This window comes from Scyliorhinus canicula, chromosome 9 (assembly GCF_902713615.1).
Source record: "Scyliorhinus canicula chromosome 9, sScyCan1.1, whole genome shotgun sequence".
Classification (NCBI taxonomy): Eukaryota; Metazoa; Chordata; class Chondrichthyes; order Carcharhiniformes; family Scyliorhinidae; genus Scyliorhinus; species Scyliorhinus canicula.
The window spans coordinates 153,497,072-153,517,740 of record NC_052154.1 but is presented as its reverse complement, the minus strand read 5'-3'; the positions used below and the strand labels follow the sequence as shown (position 1 = coordinate 153,517,740).

Below are 20,669 nucleotides of genomic sequence, written 5' to 3'. Positions count from 1 at the left end.
GCTCATCAATCCAGTCTGCGAGGGTTAAGACCATATGCAGGAAAAGACCAGTTGGTGCATCAAAGCTGGCAGACATGATGCCCAGAGCGTCCTGACTCATCACCTCTTCTGTAACCTTCTCAGAGAGACAGAATGTCTTGAGAAAATCCCTGGTCCAATAAGGGAAAATAAATTCTGGCAAATTTGTCTCCAATCTCTGCAGGCGATCGAAATGTTCAGGTGATCATGTGGACCCAGTGTTAGCTATAAAGACATTTACATGACACCCATTGTAGCAATAACCGTGGGGCCATTGCCACCAGTTGAGTCCCTTGAAGGAGTCAACACCTTCAGATGAGGTTAAGGCCGGAAGTGGTGAAAAACCCAAAGAAAGGAAAAGTTTACCGTTCATTTTCCTTGCATGTCCATCTGCAAGCTTTGTCTTTTGTTAAGTTGTAAGTGTCCAATTCTGCTCTTTCCATGTCTTTCTGTGTGTAAGAAATAAAGTTGGATCACAGCCTGGTGTAAATGTGGTCATGAATATCAGATACCTTCTCGCTCTTCACTTGATCTTCAAACAAATGATACTCTCTTTTTTCCTTTACCTGATCTGTCTCTTTTATCTTGTCTTCCCCCCCCCTTTCCCTTTCTCTGTTGCCGTGACGGTTAGATGACAGTAGGGAAAGTATCATCTGTAATTGGTGCGATGGCAGAAATCCTGGTCACCCTTTACCAGACCGATCACAGGCCCAAAGCAGCGGTAACCTCACCTGACTTGGTAAGCTTTGAACTAGTTATAGTTAGACACGGCCAACTAACCTGAAATAACACCAAAATACTGAAGATGCTGGAAATCTGAAATAAAAAACTGAGTGTGCTGAAAATGCTCAGGTGGTCTGGCAGCGTCCGTGAAGAGAGAAAGAGCATTAACGTTTCGAGTCAAATATGACTCTTGAGAATTTTAGGATGGTAGAAATGTAATGGGTTTTATGCCATTGAAAGTAGGGTGGGGAGATAGGTAGGAATCACAAGAAGGAATGTCCGGGACAGGGAAAAGGTAGGAGAGATGAAGTGACGAAGGTGGAATAGAAGGCAAACTCACACTCGCATTCCTCTCCTCAGCCTGCTGCAAAGTTCCAGTGAAGTTCAACACGAGCTCGAAGAGCAGCACCTCACTTTCCGATTCGGCACTTAATAATAATAATCTTTATTGTCATAAGCAGGCTTACATTAACACTGCAATGAAGTTACTGTGAAAAGCCCCTAGTTGTCACATTCCGGCACCTGTTTGGGTACACTGAGGGAGAATTCAGAATGTCCAATTCACCTAACAGCATTTCATTCAGGACTTGTGGGAGGAAACCGGAGCACCTGGAGGAAACCCACGCAGACACAGAGAGAACGTGCAGACTCCGCACAGACAGTGATCCAAGCCGGGAATCGAACCTGGGACCCTGGAGCTGTGGAGCAACAGTACTAATCACTGTGTTACCGTGCTGCCCACTTTACAGCCTTCTGGATTCAACACTGAATTCAACAATTTCAGGCCATGAACTCTGTCTCTGGTTTTAATTCTGTTTTTTTTTTTGCCATGTGATGACCTTGTTTTAAATGTTTTTTTTTGCTTTCAGACAGAGCTGTTCATGGTCCTGCCATTCACCCTCTCTCTGGAGAAATGCTCCGATTCTTTGTCACAACCATTACCATTCCCTTTGCCTCCTGTTCCATCTTTGGCAATTAATCTCTCCCACCCTCTATCCTATTCCAGATCTTCTCCTTTGTTCTTCCTCCAACTCCCCCAACCCTCTCAATAGCATAGAACCCATCGCATTTCTACTTTCCTTCAATTCTGAAGAATGATATTGGACTCAAAACTTTTTCTTCACCAATACTGCCAGATCTGCTGCATATTGTATAGCACAGTGGTTAGCACTGTTGCTTCACAGCTCCAGGGTCCCAGGTTCGATTCCCGGCTTGGGTCATTGTCTTTCCGGAGTCTGCACATTCTCCCCGTATCTGCGTTGGTTTCCTCCGGGTGTTCCACAAGTCTCGAAAGACACGCTTGTTAGGTAAATTAGACACTCCGTGTACCCGAACAGGTGCCAGAGTGTGCTGACTGGGGGATTTTCACAGTAACTTCATTGCAGTGTTAATGTAAGCCTACTTGTGATGCTAATAAAGATTATTAATAAAGATGCTTATTTCCAGCACTCTGTTTTCATTATTGCTAACTAACTGTTTGGCATTTGTATTGCGTGAAATTGTGGTCAGAGTTCGGACTTTCTGAACTATTTGACAGTTCAAGATCAGATTGTGTAATGTTAGTACTGAAGATTGCTAATTCCTTTGTGTAAGTTTCTTTTACAATAAGATTACTGCTTTGCATGATTACATCTAATGGTATAAATTACTCTGATATTGATCTGATGATATAAATTACTCCCAGTGATGGTATCGTGCCAATCTTTACTAAATTCACCTCAACAGACATTAGATTCCTTCAACAATGATCCCATTAAATTAATGAAGGGGAGCACTTTTAATGCATGGATTAAGCATTTGTACATCACCAATAGTTTCTCCCCAGAAATGGGTCTTGGCTCAGGGGGTTGCACTCAGCTGAGGCTGAAATTTGTGGTTTCAAGTCGCACTGCAAAGACATGAGCCCATAATCTGGGCTGACACTCAGTGCGGTATCAAGTGAGTGCTGCACTATTGGAGATGCTGTCTTTTCAGTTGAAGCATTAAAACTGAGACCCCACCTACCCATCCATCTTCCCGTGGATAACAAAACTGTCAGGTTAGTAGATGGAGGAGGATTTTGGGATGTTGGTGCAGAGTTTCAATGGACTGGGAGCAAAACTAAGGTCAGGTCCTGTCCAGAATTCCTGCTAAAAGTTGTTAAACGTTTGGCTGCCTCTCCATATTTTCCACCTTGCCCCCAATGTTTCCCATTATGGATGGGACCAGAAACTCCCGGACCTTGTATTCAAGCCATCACTAAGACCACGTATTTCTGCCTCTATAATATCACCACTGTCTCAGCTGACCCACTGTTGAAACTCTCTTTCATGCCTTTGTTACCTCTAAGCTTGACTATTGCCGGCCACCCACATTTTACCCTCTGTAAAGTTGAGTTCATGCAAAATCTTGTTGCCTGGGACTTAATCATGCCAAGCCCGATGCCTCTATCATCCCTGGTCAAGCAATTTCTTGATTTTATATTTTGTTTTCAATTCCTTCCATGTCCTCGACCTTCCCTATCTCTGTAATCTTCACCTGCCCCACAACCCTCTGACATCTGTGCACTCCTCCAGTTCTGGCCTCTTGGGCATCACCAATTTTGATCGCTCCACTGTTAGTGGCCACACCTTCAGCTGCCGGACCAAAACTCTGAAAATCCCTCACTACACCTCTCTACCTCGCTTCCCTCCTTTGAGGCATTCGTTATAACATACCCTTTTTGATCTAATAGCTCCTAATGTGGTGCCACACTTTGTTTTATAATGCTCCTGTGAAGTACCTTCGGACGCTTTATTGTGGTTTTTTTTAAGAATGTTTTTTTATTGGGTTTTATACATGGTACAGGTGTACACACAGAGGAACCAAAAAGAAATAACAAAAACGCGACAAAACTAAAAAGCCACGGGGTGGGAAAATAAAAATAGGGGAAATGTATATACAGAGAAGCAAGAAGCAATAAGGGAAGGTTCATTACACATGTCATGGTGGGGGGGGGGGGGGGGGCTTTCTACTCCCCCCCCCCCCCCCCCCTTTCATTCATGAAATACAGAACGAGGAAAAGAAAACCAGGTGGGGGAAGGACTCTTGGGCGGTGCCCCTGATGTCACTTGCATCTCCCGGTCGGTTTTCTCTTTTGTTTTTGTGTGTTTGCCTCCACGTCGGCCGTCTGTCGGTTCTTCCTCTTGTGCTTTCTTTACTCTCTTTTGCCCTGCTGTGCTTGTTATGGTCGTTGACGTTTCCTGTGCTCTACCTCCAGTTTGTGTTCCCTCCTCATTTCTCCCCTCTGTTGTTCTCCTCCCCTCGTCCTTCCTCCCTGTAGACCCCCTCTCCTCCCTTCCCTCTCTTCTCTCATGTCCTGGCTACTTTCCCCTGGCTCTCGGCTACTTGTTTATTTATTTGTCTGTTTGTTTGTCACAAACAGGTCCCGGAATAGTTGGGTGGATGGCTCCCATGTTCTGAGAAAGCCATCTTCCGACCCCCGGATTGCGAATTTGGTTTTCTCCATTTGGAGAAATTCTGATAGGTCAGACAGCCAATCGGCAGCTTTGGGTGATGCTGCTGACTGCCAGCCGAGCAGGATTCTACAGCGGGCATTCAGGGAGGCAAAGGCATGGGCGTCTGCCCTCCTCCTCATGAAGAGATCTGGCTGGCCTGATACCCTGAAGACCGCCACTTTCGGGCATGGCTCTAATCTCACCCCACCACTTTGGACATTGCCTCGAAGAAGGCTGTCTTGTACCCAGCAAGTCTGGGGCAAGACCAGAACATGTGGGCGTGGTTGGCTGGGCCTCTTGGCACCGTTGACATCTGTCTTCCACCTCCAGGAAGAACCTCCTCATTCAGGTTCTTGTTAAGTGGGCTCTATGTACCACCTTTAGTTGCGTTAGGTCGAGTGTTGCGCATGTGGAGGTCGAGTTGAAATGAAAAAAAAAAAGAAAAATGAAAATCGCTTATTGTCACGAATAGGCTTCAGTGAAGTTACTGTGAAAAGCCCCTAGTCGCCACATTCCGGCACCTGTCCGGGGAGGCTGACCCTATGTAGTGCTTCGCTCCAGAATCCCCACCCTATTTTGAGCCCCAAGTCTTCCTCCCATTTCCTCCTCGTCACGTCTCGTACAGTGTGGGCCCTCTCTATCAGTCGTTCATACATGTCGCTACAGTTTCCTCTACCTAGAATGTTTGCGTCCAGTAGTTCTTCCAGTAGCATCTGTCACGGTGGTCGTGGATACGTACTTGTTTCCTTCCATAGGAACTTTTAAGCTGCAGGTATCTGAATTTGTTGCTCTTAGCTAGCTGGAATCTCTCCGTCAGTTTGTCCAGTGTATGTTTTATTATGTTAAAGACGCTGTATATATGTAAACGTTGTTGTTGAACAGAAATGATCTCATGGCATTTCTCAAATAACAGCAAGAAATACCCCTGGCGCCTTGGCCAACATTCCACCCTCAACCAACAACATCAACATTAATACGGGTTAACTAGTCACCCAATTTACTGCTGTTTCTGGGACCTTGTTGTGCAAAGGTTTAGCCATTGAGCTTGCTGTTGACCAGGCACAGTGTATATCCTGCATTAATGTGGCAAATCAGATCTAAGGCAGCTTCAGCCAAATATTCCTGGTCACAGCTCATGGAAAACACCTAGATGTTTGCCAAAGTGTTAGTTGGTGCTCACTCACCATCAAGGAGCAAGTGCCCTTGGTAAGATTGTTATGGCAGCTGGGCAAAGCAATGGGCAGAATAGAGAAGAGAATTGGTAGGGGTGAGGTAAGAAAGGTGAATAGATAGAATGTCACAAACAGCATATGGCTGATGCACTTTTTGTAATGCACATGGATCATTCTCATCCCTGCAGGGGTCACTGCGGAAGGAGTTCCCCCAGAATCTCGGGGGCAGTGATATCTGCTACTTCTGTAAAAAGCGGGTTTACGTCATGGAGCGATTGAGCGCAGATGGTAAATTCTTCCACCGGGAATGCTTCAAGTGTGACTTCTGCTCTACCACGCTGAGGCTCGGCGCCTACGCTTTCAATGTGGAGGAAGGTAATCACAATCCCCCGCCTTCATTCCAACCTTCGGGCGCTCGTAAACCTAAAAGGCTGCATAGACTAGGCTTGTTTTGCCTCGAGAACGGGAAGATTAAGAGGCCATCTGTTTGAAGCACATAGGATTGTTAAAGGATTTGATAGGTTAGACAGAGAGTGAAAATATTTCCTCGTGTGTGCGGAGTCCAAAACAAGAAGGAACATCTTCAAATTCGAGTGTGGACATGCAGGAATGGTGTCAGAACATAAGAACATAAGAACTAGGAGCAGGAGTAGGCCATCTGGCCCCTCGAGCCTGCTCCGCCATTCAATGAGATCATGGCTGATCTTTTGTGGACTCAGCTCCACTTTCCGGCCCGAACACCATAACCCTTAATCCCTTTATTCTTCAAAAAACTATCTATCTTTACCTTAAAAACATTTAATGAAGGCGCCTCAACTGCTTCACTGAGCAAGGAATTCCATAGATTCACAACCTTTTGGGTGAAGAAGTTCCTCCTAAACTCAGTCCTAAATCTACTTCCCCTTATTTTGAGGCTATGTCCCCTAGTTCTGCTTTCACCCGCTAGTGGAAACAACCTGCCCGCATCTATCCTATCTATTCCCTTCATAATTTTAAATGTTTCTATAAGATCCCCCCTCATCCTTCTAAATTCCAACGAGTACAGTCCCAGTCTACTCAACCTCTCCTCATAATCCAACCCCTTCAGATCTGGGATTAACCTAGTGAATCTCCTCTGCACACCCTCCAGTGCCAGTACGTCCTTTCTCAAGTAAGGAGACCAAAACTGAACACAATACTCCAGGTGTGGCCTCACTAACACCTTATACAATTGCAACATAACCTCCCTAGTCTTAAACTCCATCCCTCTAGCAATGAAGGACAAAATTCTATTTGCCTTCTTAATCACCTGTTGCACCTGTAAACCAACCTTCTGTGACTCATGCACTAGCACACCCAAGTCTCTCTGCACAGCGGCATGCTTTAATATTTTATCTTTTAAATAATAATCCCGTTTGCTGTTATTCCTACCAAAATGGATAACCTCACATTTGTCAACATTGTATTCCATCTGCCAGACCCTAGCCCATTCACTTAACCTATCCAAATCCCTCTGCAGACTTCCAGTATCCTCTGCACTTTTCGCTTTACCACTCATCTTAGTGTCATCTGCAAACTTGGACACATTGCCCTTGGTCCCCAACTCCAAATCATCTATGTAAATTGTGAACAATTGTGGGCCCAACACGGATCCCTGAGGGACACCACTAGCTACTGATTGCCAACCAGAGAAACACCCATTAATCCCCACTCTTTGCTTTCTCTTAATTAACCAATCCTCTATCCATGCTACTACTTTACCCTTAATGCCATGCATCTTTATCTTATGCAGCAACCTTTTGTGTGGCACCTTGTCAAAGGCTTTCTGGAAATCCAGATATACCACATCCATCGGCTCCCCATTATCTACTGCACTGGTAATGTCAGGAAGCACTTCTTCACACAAAGGCAGTGGAAATCTGGAATTCTTACTCCCTCCCACTCAAAAAGCTGTTGATGTTGGGGGAGTGAGTGGGAGGTAGCAATTAGAAGTTTCAAAATGGGGATTGATAGCTTTTGTTGGGTAAGGAGATCAAGGGGTGAAGACCGTGGTGGGTAAAAGGAGTTGTGATACAGATCAGCAGTTGAATGGTGGAACCAGCTTAAGGAGCTGAATGGCTTCCTCCTGTCCATATGTTTCTTATCTACCCTGATACATGGGGATAATGCTACTTGTTCCCCTTTTTGAGAGAGTGGGAGAGCTAGTCCTGTTTCCGGCCATCGCAAATATTACTCTGTGGAAGAAAGGTGGGCACCCGGAAAAATAAATCTGGTTCAGAGGAATCGTTTCATTTGTCTTACGGGGTCAGAGAGCAATTTCCCAATTTGGCAATTGGACTTGAAGAGGACAATGGGGGAAAATATTAACTGGCTGGCTCCTTCAAAGAGCTTGTCACGTACGAGGGGCCGAATAGCCACCTTTGGTGTTGTAAGATTCTAGGATCCCTAGTTTTTGAACTCTATGCCGCTGCTTATAAAGCAAAGGATTCTGGATTTTCCAGCTGCCGGCCAATCCGGTGCTGGAAAAACCCGCTGCGAGTGGGGGGTGGCGTAAAATTCTGACCTGTGTTTTTTAACAGCCATCTCAACAGGTTCTGGCCCTATCTCTGTTACGTAACCCATTCAAATTTGGACCATTTAATTTACGTTGCCTAACTTCATTCCTCCCACCAAAATACAGCACTTCACACTTCTTGGTGTTAAATTCCATCTGCCACATGTCCGCCCATTTCACCAGCCTGTCTGTGTCCTCCTGAAATTTGTTACTACCCTCCAAACTGTTTATTATATTTCCCAGTTACAGGTCTTTCTGCAAACTTTGAGGATGTGCCGAGTATACCCAAGTCCAGATCATTAGCAGAAATTCTCAAGACACTTCACAAAAGAGATGCTTTGAGCTTTCAGCGTTGAGATCAAAAGATTTTTGCTTGGTGGGTGTAATCGAGGGATTTGGTGGGAATTGAAAGGTGGAGAATACTCCAAGGACTGAATGGTGGACACACAAGATTTACATGAGAAAGGAAAATCAATTTCTCCTTCCGAACCAAAATATGTATTACATTTTAGAAAGATGCATTAGGTTGAGCTCAAAGATCTTTTTGAGCCTTCCTGTTGTCGCACTTGATTCCAGAGCTCGACTTAGAAGAGGATCCAGTTGTTCTGCGCTGCATTCTGTTACATCTTAGTTTGCCATTTTAATGTGACTTAATCTGACTTTTTGCTCACTCAGGAAAGTTTTACTGCAAACCTCACTTTACTTACTGTAAACTGAATAACAAGGCGAGGAAGAGGCGGAATCACCCAACAATATCGCACAGAACGGTAGGGACTTTCTCACCAGCTCTTGGTATCATAAGCAGATGGTGTTATGCTGTTATGCTACTGAGTGCAATGCCTACCATGTTCTTTTCTTTCCCAGTCCAAATAAACATTATCTCAAGCTTGGCTGTGTGGAACCCCTGTCCTGGGAACTCGTGCTCCAAGTATTGCTGGACCACCCCCACAATCTCACCATCTACGTTTATAAACATCTACCTATGATTGACAGATTCTGACCATTTAAAAAGCAGTTAAGAGGGCAGCACGGTGGCACAGTGGTTAGTACTGTTGCCTGCGGTGCTGAGGACCCGGGTTTGAATCCCGGCCCTGGGTCACTGTCTGTGTGGCATTTGCACAGTCTCCCCGTGTCTGCATGGGTTTCTCCCCCACAACCCAAAAAGATATGCAGGATAGGTGGTTTGGCAATGCTAAATTTCCCCTTAATTGGAAAAAACAATTGGGCACGCTAAATTTTTTTTAAAAAGAAAAAAAGAAAAAAAAACAGTTAAGTGCTTTCTGCTGAGACGAGCAGAAAATGAAAGCACTTAACTCTTAGACGTTTATAAATATTGTGGTTAGGTTCAAAGCAGTGTACTTGAGATGAACTTAAGCGTGAAGGGAAATTAAAATAAACATTTCCCATATCTAGCTGCCTGGAAGCTATTACCCTTCCAAATGCAGCCTACTAAAAGCTATTTCACTGAAAGTTTTTCCTCAAATCCCCCTTAATCCTGTTGCCCCTCCCCTTGAAGTTGTGCCCCCTTGTGACTAAGCCTTCAACTAAGGGGAACAACTGCTCCCTATCCACCCCGCCCATGCCCCTCATAATCATGTACACCTCGATCTTTTCTGCACCAGTTGAAAACAGCCCAAGCCTAGCCAACCTCTCGTCATAACTTAAACGTTCCATCCCATGCAAGATCCTGGTGAATATCCTCTGCACCCCCTCCAGTGCAATCGCATCCTTCCTATAATGTGGCTATCAGAGTTGAACACGGTAATCAAGTTGTGGCTCAACCAAAGTTCTGTACAACTCCAACATGACCTCCCTGCTTTTGTAATCTATGCCTCAATTGATAAAGGCAAGGGTCCCATATGCCTTTTTCACCACCCTATTAACCTTCCCTCCTGCCTTCAGAGATCTATGGACAAAAACTCCAAGATCCCTTTCCTCGGAACTTACCAGTTTCGGGCCATTCATTGAACATTTCTTTGTCAAATTACTCCTTCTAAAGTGTATCATCTCACACTTTTCAGGGTTAAATTCCATCTGCCACTTTTCTGTCCATTTGACCATGCGGTCTATATCTTCCTGTAACCCAACACACTCAACCTTACTGTTAACCACCCAGCCAATCTTTGTGTTATTCGCAAACTTAGTGATCCTACCCCCACATAGTCATCTGTGTCGTTTATATAAATTTCAAACAATAGGGGACCCAGCACAGATCGCTGTGGTACGTCACTGGACACTGGCTTCCAGTCACTAAAGCAACCGTCTGTCATCATCCTCTGTCTCCTACAGCTAAGCCAACTTTGAACCCACCTGATCACATTCCCCTGTATCCCATGTGCATTTGCCTTTCATAGTTTATCATAGATTATCATAGAATTTACAGTGCAGAAGGAGGCCATTCAGCCCATCGAGTCTGCAACTCCACCCTATCCCCATAACCCAGTAACCCCACCCAACACTAAGGGCACCTTCTTTAAAGGTCTCCCATGTGGGACCTTGTCAAACGGTTTGACATGTAAACTACATCAACTGCAGTACCCTCATCTACGTACCTGGTCACATGCTCAAAAAATTCAATCAAATTTGTTAGGCATGACCTACCTCTGACAAAGCCATGCTGACTATTCATGATCAAATCTTACCTCTCCAACTGGAAATAGATTATTGCCTTCAGAATTTTCTCCAATAGTTTCCCTACATTAGCTGTTCTCCAGTCCTCTGACACCTCCCCCGAGGCCAGCGAGAAATAAAATATTTGGGTCAGAGCCCCTACACTCTCCTCCCTCACTTCGCTCAGCATCTTGGGTCACAATTCATCAGGACCTGGAGATTTGTCACTGTTAAGCCTGTCAGCACCTCCAATACCTTGTCACTCCCTATGACAATTTGCTCAATAATCTCACTGTCTCTCTCCCCAAATTCTATATCTATCTCCTCATTCTCTTGGGTGAAGGCGGATATTCACCTTCAAATTCCCAGCCTCCAACCTGCTCTGCAGCCACAATATCGATATGGTTGGTCAGATGTTGATGCCTGGGGGATTTTTGCATGTCAAAAAGGAGATGAATTTTCTCTTACTAAAGATGGTCATTGCTTGACACTTGTGTAGTGTGAATGTCCTTTGCTACTAATCAGCTCAAGCCTGAATGATGCCCAGGTTGCTGCTTGTTGGAGCGTATAACTTCAGTGTCTGATGAGTTGTCAATGCTACTGAACACTGTGTAATCATCAGCGAACATCCCTTCTTCTCACCTTAAGATGGAGGGAAGGTCATTCATGCCTGGGACTGAGATGATTGGCTTCCAACAACCACAACCATCTTTCTTTGTGCTACAATGGTGGGAAAAATAGGTAGGAAGTCAAGTGGTGGGAATGACACAAAGATTCTATAGAGGAATTTCGACAGGTTAAATGAGTGGGCAAAAACTTGACAGATGGAATATAATGTAGGAAAGTGTGAAGTTATGCACTTGGGTAGGAAAAATAAAGGAGCTGAATGTTATTTAAATGGAGAAAGTCAGGGTGGCATGATGGTGCAGTGGTTAGCACTGTTGCCTCATGGCGCCAAGGACCCGGGTTCGATCCCAGCCCAGGGTCACTGTCTGTGTGGAGTTTGCATATTCTCCCCATGTCTGCATGGGTTTGACCCCCACAACCCAAAGACTTGCAGGGTAGATGAATTGGCCATGCTAAATTGCCCCTTAATTGAAAAAAATAATAATTGAGTACTCTAAATTTATAATAATTTTTTTTTAAATAGATGGAAAAAGAGTGCAGAAACCTGCAACACAGAGGGATTTGGGTTCCTCGTGTGTAAATCACAAAAAACTAGAATACAAATTAAGCAGGTAATAGGGAAGGCAAATGGAATGTTGGTCTTTATTTCAAAGGAAATGGAGTATAAAAAAAGGGAAGTTTTGCTAAAACTATACAAGGCCCGAGTTAGACGACACCTGGAATACTGTGAACAATGTTGGTGCCCTGGTCTAGGAACAATATACTGGCATTGGAGGCAGTCCAGAGAAGGTTCACTGGGGTGATCCCAGTATGGAGTGATTTTCTTATGAGGAAAGGTTGAGTCGGTTGGGTTGGTACTCATTGGAGTTTAGAAGAATGAGAGGCACCTTACTGAGACATATAGGATTTTCAGGGGGCTTGACAGGGTAGATGCTGAGTGGATGTTTTCTCTAGTGGGAGAGTCCAGGACCAGAGGGCATAATCTCAGAGTAAGGAGTCATTCATTTAAGACGGAGGTGAGGAGACATTTCTTCTCTCAGAGGGTAATTAATCTTTGGAATTCTTTATCGCAGAGAGCTGCAGAGGTTATTAAATATGTTTGAGGCTGAGATAGATTTTTAAATCGGTAAGAGAATCGAGGGTTATGGCGATAAGGCGGGAAAATGAGTTGAGGATTATATCAAATCAGCCATGATCTCATTGAATGGCAGAGCCGACTTGATGGGCCGAATGGCCTACTTCTGCTCCTACATATTATGCTAGATATGACTTCATACAGTATGGATCTTCCCCCTGATTCCTATTCACTTCAATTATGCAAGGGCTGCTGGATTTCAGACACATTTAAATGGTGTCTTGATGTCAAGGGCAGTCACTCTCCGCTCACCTCTGGAATTCAGCTGTCTAGTTCTTGTTTGGACTAAGGTCAGAAGCCCAGTGTTCCTGGTGGAATCCCAAACTGAGCAAAAGTGAGCAGCTTGTTGCTGTGTAAGTGTCACTTGATAGCGCTGCCAACAACCCTTTCCATCACTCTGCGGATGAATAAAAGTAGACAGATGGGATGGTAATTGACCCAATTGAATGTGCCCTGCTTTTTGTGGACTTCTCTGGAGTGAAATTCAGAAACATTTCCACGGATAAAGCAGGAGGGGGGGGGGGGGGGGGGGGGGGGGGGGGGGTCGGAGTTTGAAACTCTCTTTTGCAAATGCCAATTGATGTTACATCTATTGTTACCTTTAAATCTTGAGATAATTAACTCAAGGGTCCAACTGGTCTCCTCCTGTTCCTGTGTTCCTATTTTCACACCCGTTGCGTTTCCTGCTACCATTATTGGTACACAACCGTGCAGCAATATTGAAAGTTCTGAAAGATAAATGCAAATTACTGCGGATGCTGAGATCTGAAACACAAAACAGAAAGTACTGGACAATCTCTGCGGGTCTGGCAGCATCTGTGGCGAGATGCTGTCCACAGATACTGTCAGAGCTGCTGAGATTGTCCAGCATTTTCTGTTTTTGTTTAAAACATCTCTAGTTCCATTGAATACAGACTTCAGCTGTTTGTTTGTTTGTTTGTTTTTATTTTTTAGGGTGAGTCGGTGCCTTTGAGGAAGTCGGACGGTGAGGCTTTGACAAACGCCGAGCACACTTGCAGTGTTAGTTCTTTGCCCGACAAGCCCCCAGGTATCATGAGTTCGTTGCCCTGGAGATTCCTCAGCTGGCCACTGCGAGCCACGGGGGCGCTGCTTGACGCCCCCAAGCGCCTGTCTAACTGGATGCATGGTGTTCTGCATGCCACCAGCTGCCACTTGAGGGAGAATGCGTACAATTACGGCTACCTGTATGAGTTGCTAAGTTTGAGCGTGCCGCTGCTGTATGTGCAATACGAGGTTCTCCTACACATGTGCCAAGAAGCAGGTTCACCGCACGATTACCTGATCAAATGGGTGCACAACACCCTGGGGTTTTAAAATTAATTGAAGTGCCGTTTACTTAACCTAACCCCTCCTGACCATCACGTCAGATTGTGCAAGCGAGATTTTAATGTAATGTGACAAAACACAATCGTACTGAAAATTATTTATTTAAAATCAGCAGGTCACTGTATTTACAACTGTATTGGGCAATCAAACAGCTTACCGGGTACACAAAGGTTTTTGCAATATTGATTACAGTTGCAGCAATAATGTTTGCGATAATTGTATTACCGAAGCTCCTGTGGGTTTTACAAGATTCAAATTGATGTTGTCCTACATTAAATTGTTTACATTTTCATATCAGGCTGGTTTTAAAGAAGGAAGGATGTTTTTTTTATTCCATGACATGAAATGTAATTTCAGAAAAAAAAATCCAATGAATATATATTTCCTCATTGTTTACTTTCTTAACTAATAAGAGAAGTGCAAGTGCCGCTAAAGAACAATAATGGTTTACTTAGTCAGGCAACTATTATCAATAAAAGATCCAGTGTAATTAGATTAAAGTTTTTGAATGGGAGAGCAGTCAAATGGGTCCATTATGCAGACACTTGATATTTTGGTGATGTCTGGTGTTAGTTACAGTTTCCAAGGATGTATCATTCTGCGTTTACATTGCAAGGATACTGTTGGTGTGAGGCAATTTCTGCTCACACTTATGCTAAACTAGTGTAAAATTACCCAGACTTGGGCCTGGCTGGAATCCAAAGTGAGTTAATAGTTAGACTCCTCCTCCAGGCAGAATCAGTCCGCCAGTCTGACTCCTCCACCAGATTGACTCTCCTCCCTCCAGATAGGCTGACCAAGTGTTGCAGGCCATACATGACTCTGGGTTTTAGTTTAGTATAAAAGTTACAGCTGCAGCTTCAGTGCAAAGTGAATCCACTTTTGTCACGTGTAAATGCAGTGAATGACTTCCTATTGTGAATGATTTTAACAATGCTCTGTAGCTTTATTTGAAGTGACTGTTCAGGACATCTCCCTTGTGCCTAATGCCGTGGGGTACCTTTTAACTGACCGAACACTTGAGTTCTGTGCAATTGTTTTAAATTGTTATTACGAATTGGTTTTGCAGTTTGCCAGTAGGCCACTTAATCAGTATTTGATTTGTTCCGGAGCCTTGTTTGAAAGAAGCACCCCAGCCAACAGATCAAAATCAAACTATTGTGAACTTGATCTGTCCGAAGTGTAAGGTTGGGACGCCCGGAATCCCTCCTTGCTGCTATAGGGTAGGCAATGAGAAGTTGGGATCCTTTGGTGAGAATCAGAATAGGATCAACATGTATCTGGAATTTTTGGTTGCGGATCACAATCAGAAGTTGAGCCTTGCACTGACTGGATCTGCAGTTGATATGTTTTTTAAAAAATATATATGATCGTAAGACAGAGTTGTGTTCTATTATCAGTGCCCTTCTGTTTACTGTGATATAACTGAGATTGTACTTCGTGTTATAATCTCTCTCTCTCTCGCTCTTTCTTTCTTTCTTTCTTTCTCTGTCTGCCTGCTCCCCATTGCTTGCAATTTGTTACATCTCCCTCTGTGCTGCAAAGTACTGGGTAAAGATTTGCCTCTCACTATCGGTCTTTGGCCATGTTTGTGAACCATTAGACTTTTCAGTAAACCTGCATGCCCTGATTGCACTTAGCGTCCCACCAAACAATGCACGGGTCTGATGGTCCTTTTTTTTGCTCTCTAACTTCTCGCTGTTCTCAATAATTGCGGACGGTCTTAAACTCTCTCTCTCTCCACCCCCCAAAAAATACATAGCTTCCGTCCCCTTTTGAAGTTTGCAAAGCAGGGAAAAAACTTTGGGGCTAAATTGCAGGCAAGCAGTGATGGAAGAGCCAAATAAAAGTCCCTCTTACCTACCACCCTGTTCATAAAGCTCCATGAGCCGTTTCAATATACTTTAGTTACTTTTAATTTTTTTTTAAAGTCAAAGGGAGCCAACCATCTTTTGTCAGGTGATTTATGAAGTATGCAAAACACTAAGCGGATGCAAGACTTAACTTGAATATCATCAACAGTAGCTGTGCTTAATCGCAGTATTCTTTTAAACCCAGTATATTAAAAGAGAACTGCAAGATTAAAACAGAACAAGTTTTGAAAAAAATTATGTAAAAAGATATTTTCAACCAATGTTTACGTTCTAATTTTGAAGAAAATTTGATTTAAAAAAAAAGATATACTTTTCCTGAGATTTACATTCTAAATTTGAAATAAAAAATGGGTTGAGATGTTTGTAAAAAAAAATCTATATCTTTTTCCTCCCAGACATCTCTTTGCTTTTGGGCATTCCCTTAATTTTAATGTACAACACCATTGTCCACACATGGCATGAAACTCCACCATGCCATGGTTAACCGTACATGCTTTGAGTGAAACTTATCGTAAGTGAGGCTGGTTAGCTCCCTCCGCTGATCTCTGGGACAAGGAATTTCAGGCACTTATGTCAGGTGTTCTGACACTGACCATGTCCACTTGCCCCCTCCCCCCCCTGGACTGCTCAAATTCCATGCTCTGGAACTCCTTCTGACCTAACTAGAGACAGCCCTGGCGATAAGTATCTTCCTGAATGACACTGGTGGACCAAACAACATCTGCACACAATGAAATCCTGTTTTATGTCGATGGATTTAATCACGTGGAACATTTTAACAGCTGAAGCACTGTGCGTACTAACAGACTAAAAGAGCTCGTATTGTCCCGTCTGCACTCGCCTCCCCAACCCTTTTAATAAAATAAATTGACCCATTATCGCATGACCTGCAAATGCCTGATCTTGATTCATAATTAAATTTATTTCCACTTTCAAGCCAGTGCACTATATATATACTTTCCTGTATCTTCTGTTACAGACTCCACATACCTTTAAAGGATGAGAATCAAAGAATATTTTAATCCCAATTCATCTGAAAAAAAAAATGGTTTAACAGAAGGGTTTCCTATTTCATAACAGAATGCAATTAAGGAAAATGTTTGTGAATACATTTTTTTAAAAATGTGTATTTTTTTTAAGTCTCACAATCAGTCCTGTATTTTGCACATGATGGAATATGTCAAGAGTTATTTATGAAACCAAAGGCTGTAAGCGGATAATAAATTAAAATAGATGCTTTGTAAAGTACTCTCTGTCTCTTTCTCCTTCTTTCCTGATGAATTTATTTTCCTGTGGGTTATCTATTCCCCCACCCAAAGTCGTGCGTGAGCTCTCGATTGCAAACCCATCAAAACAGCCATGACAACGTTTTCTAGTGGCCTTTAATAACATCATGAGGCTGAGTCACTGAGTTGTATGGTGTTAGCCCTAGGTTCAGTCGTGACTTAATAACTGCGTTGTTGGCTCACATTAAAGATAGCTGCAAAGTAAAAGCTGGAAATCTGAAAGGAAAGATTGAGAATGCTGAAAAATCTCAGCAGGTCTGTGGAGAGGGAAACCGAGTTAACCTTTCGAGTCCATATGGCCCCTATGCAGACACAAAATGTTAGCTCTTGGTTGTTTTTCTCTCTCCACTGAAGCCGCCAGTCCTGCTGAACTTTAACCAGCAGCATTTCCAGTTTTTGTTTGTATTAAACATCGCTCTCCGACTTGTTAAATGGGAATTTAATAAAGACAAGGTTCTCAAGTTGAGGTGTTTTCCAAGATTATTCACCAAATCTTCCTACCCTTGCTGGCACATTCCCATATCCACACACAAGGAACATCACCCTCATTAATTATGTCACCTTTGATACCATTACCTAAATAGGAACTTAACCATTCTCGGCCGAGATCTTTTCATTTGAAATTAACCTATTGCTTTTTGGGGGAAGGAGCTCCAGATTTCCACGACACTATGATTTCAGGAGCTGAGAGGGGATGGGCTTGTGTCTCAATTTATTGTCTCCAACCACCCCCCTCGACCCCGCTCCCACCCACCAATCTCGCCAGTTATTGCTATTGAAATTATTGCGAGCTTGTTGTCTTCCTGTTAACAAAGAAACAGAATTCCCCTCTGAGGGTACGTATTCCTTCCATGCTGCTCCTCCAACAGTGCAGTGCTCCCTCAGTACTGATCCTCCAGTAGTGCAGTGTTCCCTCAGTACTGACTCTCCAACAGTGCAGTGTTCCCTCAGTACTGATCCTCCAGTAGTGCAGTGTTCCCTCAGTACTGACTCTCCAACAGTGCAGTGTTCCCTCAGTACTGATCCTCCAGTAGTGCAGTGTTCCCTCAGGACTGACTCTCGAACAGTGCAGTGTTCCCTCAGTACTGATCCTCCAGTAGTGCAGTGTTCCCTCAGTGCTGCCCTTCCAACAGTGCAGTGTTCCCTCAGTTCTGCCCCTCCAACAATGCAGTGTTCCCTCAGTGCTGCCCCTCCAACAGTACAGTGTTCGTTCAGTACTATCCCTCCAACAGTACAGTGTTCCCTCAGTGCTGCCCCTTCGACAGTGCAGCAATCCCTCAGTACTGACCCGCTCACAGTGCAGTAATCTTTCAGTACTGACCCTCTCACAGTCGGGCAATCCCTCAGTACTGACCCTCTGACAGTGCTGCACCTCCACCATGCAGCGCTCCCTCATTGCTGCCCCTCCGACAGTGCAGTGTTCCATCAGTTTTGCTCCTCCGACAGTGCAGCAATCCCTCAGTACTGACCCTCTCACAGTGCAGTAATCCCTCTACTGACCTTCTCAGTGGGGCAATCCCTAAGTACTGACCCTCTCACAGTGGGGCAATCCCTCAGTACTGACCCTCTCACAGTGGGGCAGTCCCTCAGTGCTGCCCCACCGACAGTGCAGCGCTCCTTCAGTACTGACCCTCTGACAGTGCAGCGCTCCTTCAGTACTGACCCTCTGACAGTGCAGCGCTCCCTCAGTGCTGCCCCTCCAACAGTGCAGCGCTCCCTCAGAGCTGCCCCTCCGACAGTGCAGCGCTCCCTCAGTACTGACCCTCTGACAGTGCAGCGCTCCCTCAGAGCTGCCCCTCCGACAGTGCAGCGCTCCCTCAGTACTGACCCTCTGACAGTGCAGCACTCCCTCAGTACTGACCCACTGTCAGTGCAGCGCTCCCTCAGTGCTGCCCCTCCGACAGGGCAGCGCTCCCTCAGAGCTGCCCCTCCGACAGGGCAGCGCTCCCTCAGTACTGACCCTCTGACAGTGCAGCGCTCCCTCAGTACTGACCCTCTGACAGTGCAGCGCTCCCTCAGTGCTGCCCCTCCGACGGGGCGGCGCTCCCTCAGTACTGACCCTCTGACAGTGCAGCGCTCCCTCAATGCTGCAACTCCAGATGTGTAGCAATCCCTCCAAAACATTCCTTACAACAGTGCAGTGTTCCCTTAATGCTGCCCCACCAGCAATGTAAAATTCCCCGAGTGCTCTCCCTCAGACTGTGTAGGGTTCCCTCAGTGCTGGCACTGTGACAGTGCAGCGTTTCTTCCATATCATCCCTTCAAGATTGTTGTGCTCCCTCCGTACAATCCCCAACCCTGCAGCACTCCCTCAGTACTACCCCTTCAACACTGTAGTTCTCCCTCAGCACTGCCCTGGGGTAGGACAATGCTACTGGATTATTGTGCTCAAGCCTTCGAGTGGAATCTGATGATTGGGTTTAGCCACCTACCGTTTGAAGATTCTTATGGTGTCGAGCCTTAGTGGTTGTCCATTACCCACCCACTGCCTCTAGAAGTGATCATCTGGAATTGGCGGGGGGGGGGGGGGGGGGGGGGGGGGGGTTCCAATTTAAATACCAATTTTTGCCTATAATTGATTTAACTTGACTAGAGAGAACAACTGAACCATACTTTAACGAGAATGATCAACCTGCAGTGAGGAATCACAAGCACTCATCAAACAGCTGATAATCTAGAATGTTTCTTAAGGAACACCCCTCCATGGTTGGCTGCGACTGCTGTTAGGTGGGGCTGCTGAATTTAATATTAAGTCATGACTGAATCTAGGTTCCCCTCGTTTCGTGTCACTCTTTGTGACTGTATCAGAACCGGTTCATGCTCACTCACGTCTTCTAACAACAGTGACCTGGTGTCCTCTGTTGTTATTAATCTGTGCTCCCCTTTTCCTCCTGATGCAGGTGATCTTGGTGTGGTGAGCAGCATGAGGCATCTCCAAGCAGCTGGGGTCTGATGTTTTAACTGACTCGGGTCTGTTCAGTTCTTGCTTCTGATTTGTGGGGCTTTTCTTCCAAATCTTTCCGCCTTGGTGTTGACAGCATGCGACACTTCCAGCAGAAATTATCGGGAACCACTAGAGTAAATCTCTCTCCAAAGAACTTGACATCCTTCCTTGAGTGTAATGCCCAGAATTAGACACAGTTACTCCAGCATAATTATTCCTTGATTCTGGCACTGACCACAGGCGATCATTAAAGGAGGACCATGTGGCTCAAGACGTCGCCCCACCTGAAACTGCCCAGGGCACTCTCAGAGTGGACAATAAATACCGGCCTTGCCAGTAATGTCTACATCCAAGAACAAATACAAACAAATCCACCACATGATTGCAGCCAATTGATCAATTTAGGATGGAGAAATTTAAAAGTAGAGCAAGCTCCTGAGAAAATATCATTCAAAATTAATACAAAGAAGATGTCAGTGGTTCTCGAGGTGTTAAAAATTCATGTTTAAGAGCATTGTTCTGGCAGCATTTAATTAATGAGAAGGGGGTGGGGGATGGTGCCATTTAGTGATAATGCCACTGGACTAGTAATCCAAAGGATCACGTCCCACCATGATCTGGATTTGAAAGCTAGTCAGTAATGGTGACCTGGAAACTACAGAATCATATTATCCCTACAGTGCAGAAAGAAGCCATTCAGCCCATCGAGTCTGCATTAACCCTCTAAAAGAGCACCCTATCTGGGCACAATGCCACCATATCCCCGTAACCCCACCTAACCTGCTCATCCCTGGACACTAAGAGGCAATTTAGCATAGCCAATCTACCTAACCTAACCTACACTCTTTGGATTGTGAGAGGAAACTGGAGCACCCAAAGAACGCGCAAACTCCACAGAGATAGTCACTCACGGTCTGAATTGAG

The 20,669-nt window shown here is 44.7% G+C and overlaps 1 protein-coding gene across 7 annotated transcripts in view; it reads left to right on the top strand.

Moving 5' to 3' along the window:
- mical2a (microtubule associated monooxygenase, calponin and LIM domain containing 2a) overlaps positions 1-20,669 on the top strand; it is a 353,275-nt gene that overhangs the window by 200,683 nt on the left and 131,923 nt on the right. For 5 of the 7 annotated variants that reach the window (XM_038807962.1, XM_038807966.1, XM_038807965.1 and 2 more), the window contains 4 exons: positions 650-757; positions 5,578-5,764; positions 8,598-8,689; positions 13,249-13,342. In XM_038807962.1, coding sequence (XP_038663890.1) covers positions 650-757; positions 5,578-5,764; positions 8,598-8,689; positions 13,249-13,342 — 481 coding nt within the window. Of the gene's footprint in view, positions 1-649; positions 758-5,577; positions 5,765-8,597; positions 8,690-13,248; positions 13,343-20,669 lie in introns of those variants that run through there. The other 2 variants (XM_038807967.1, XM_038807968.1) reach the window with 2 other exon arrangements.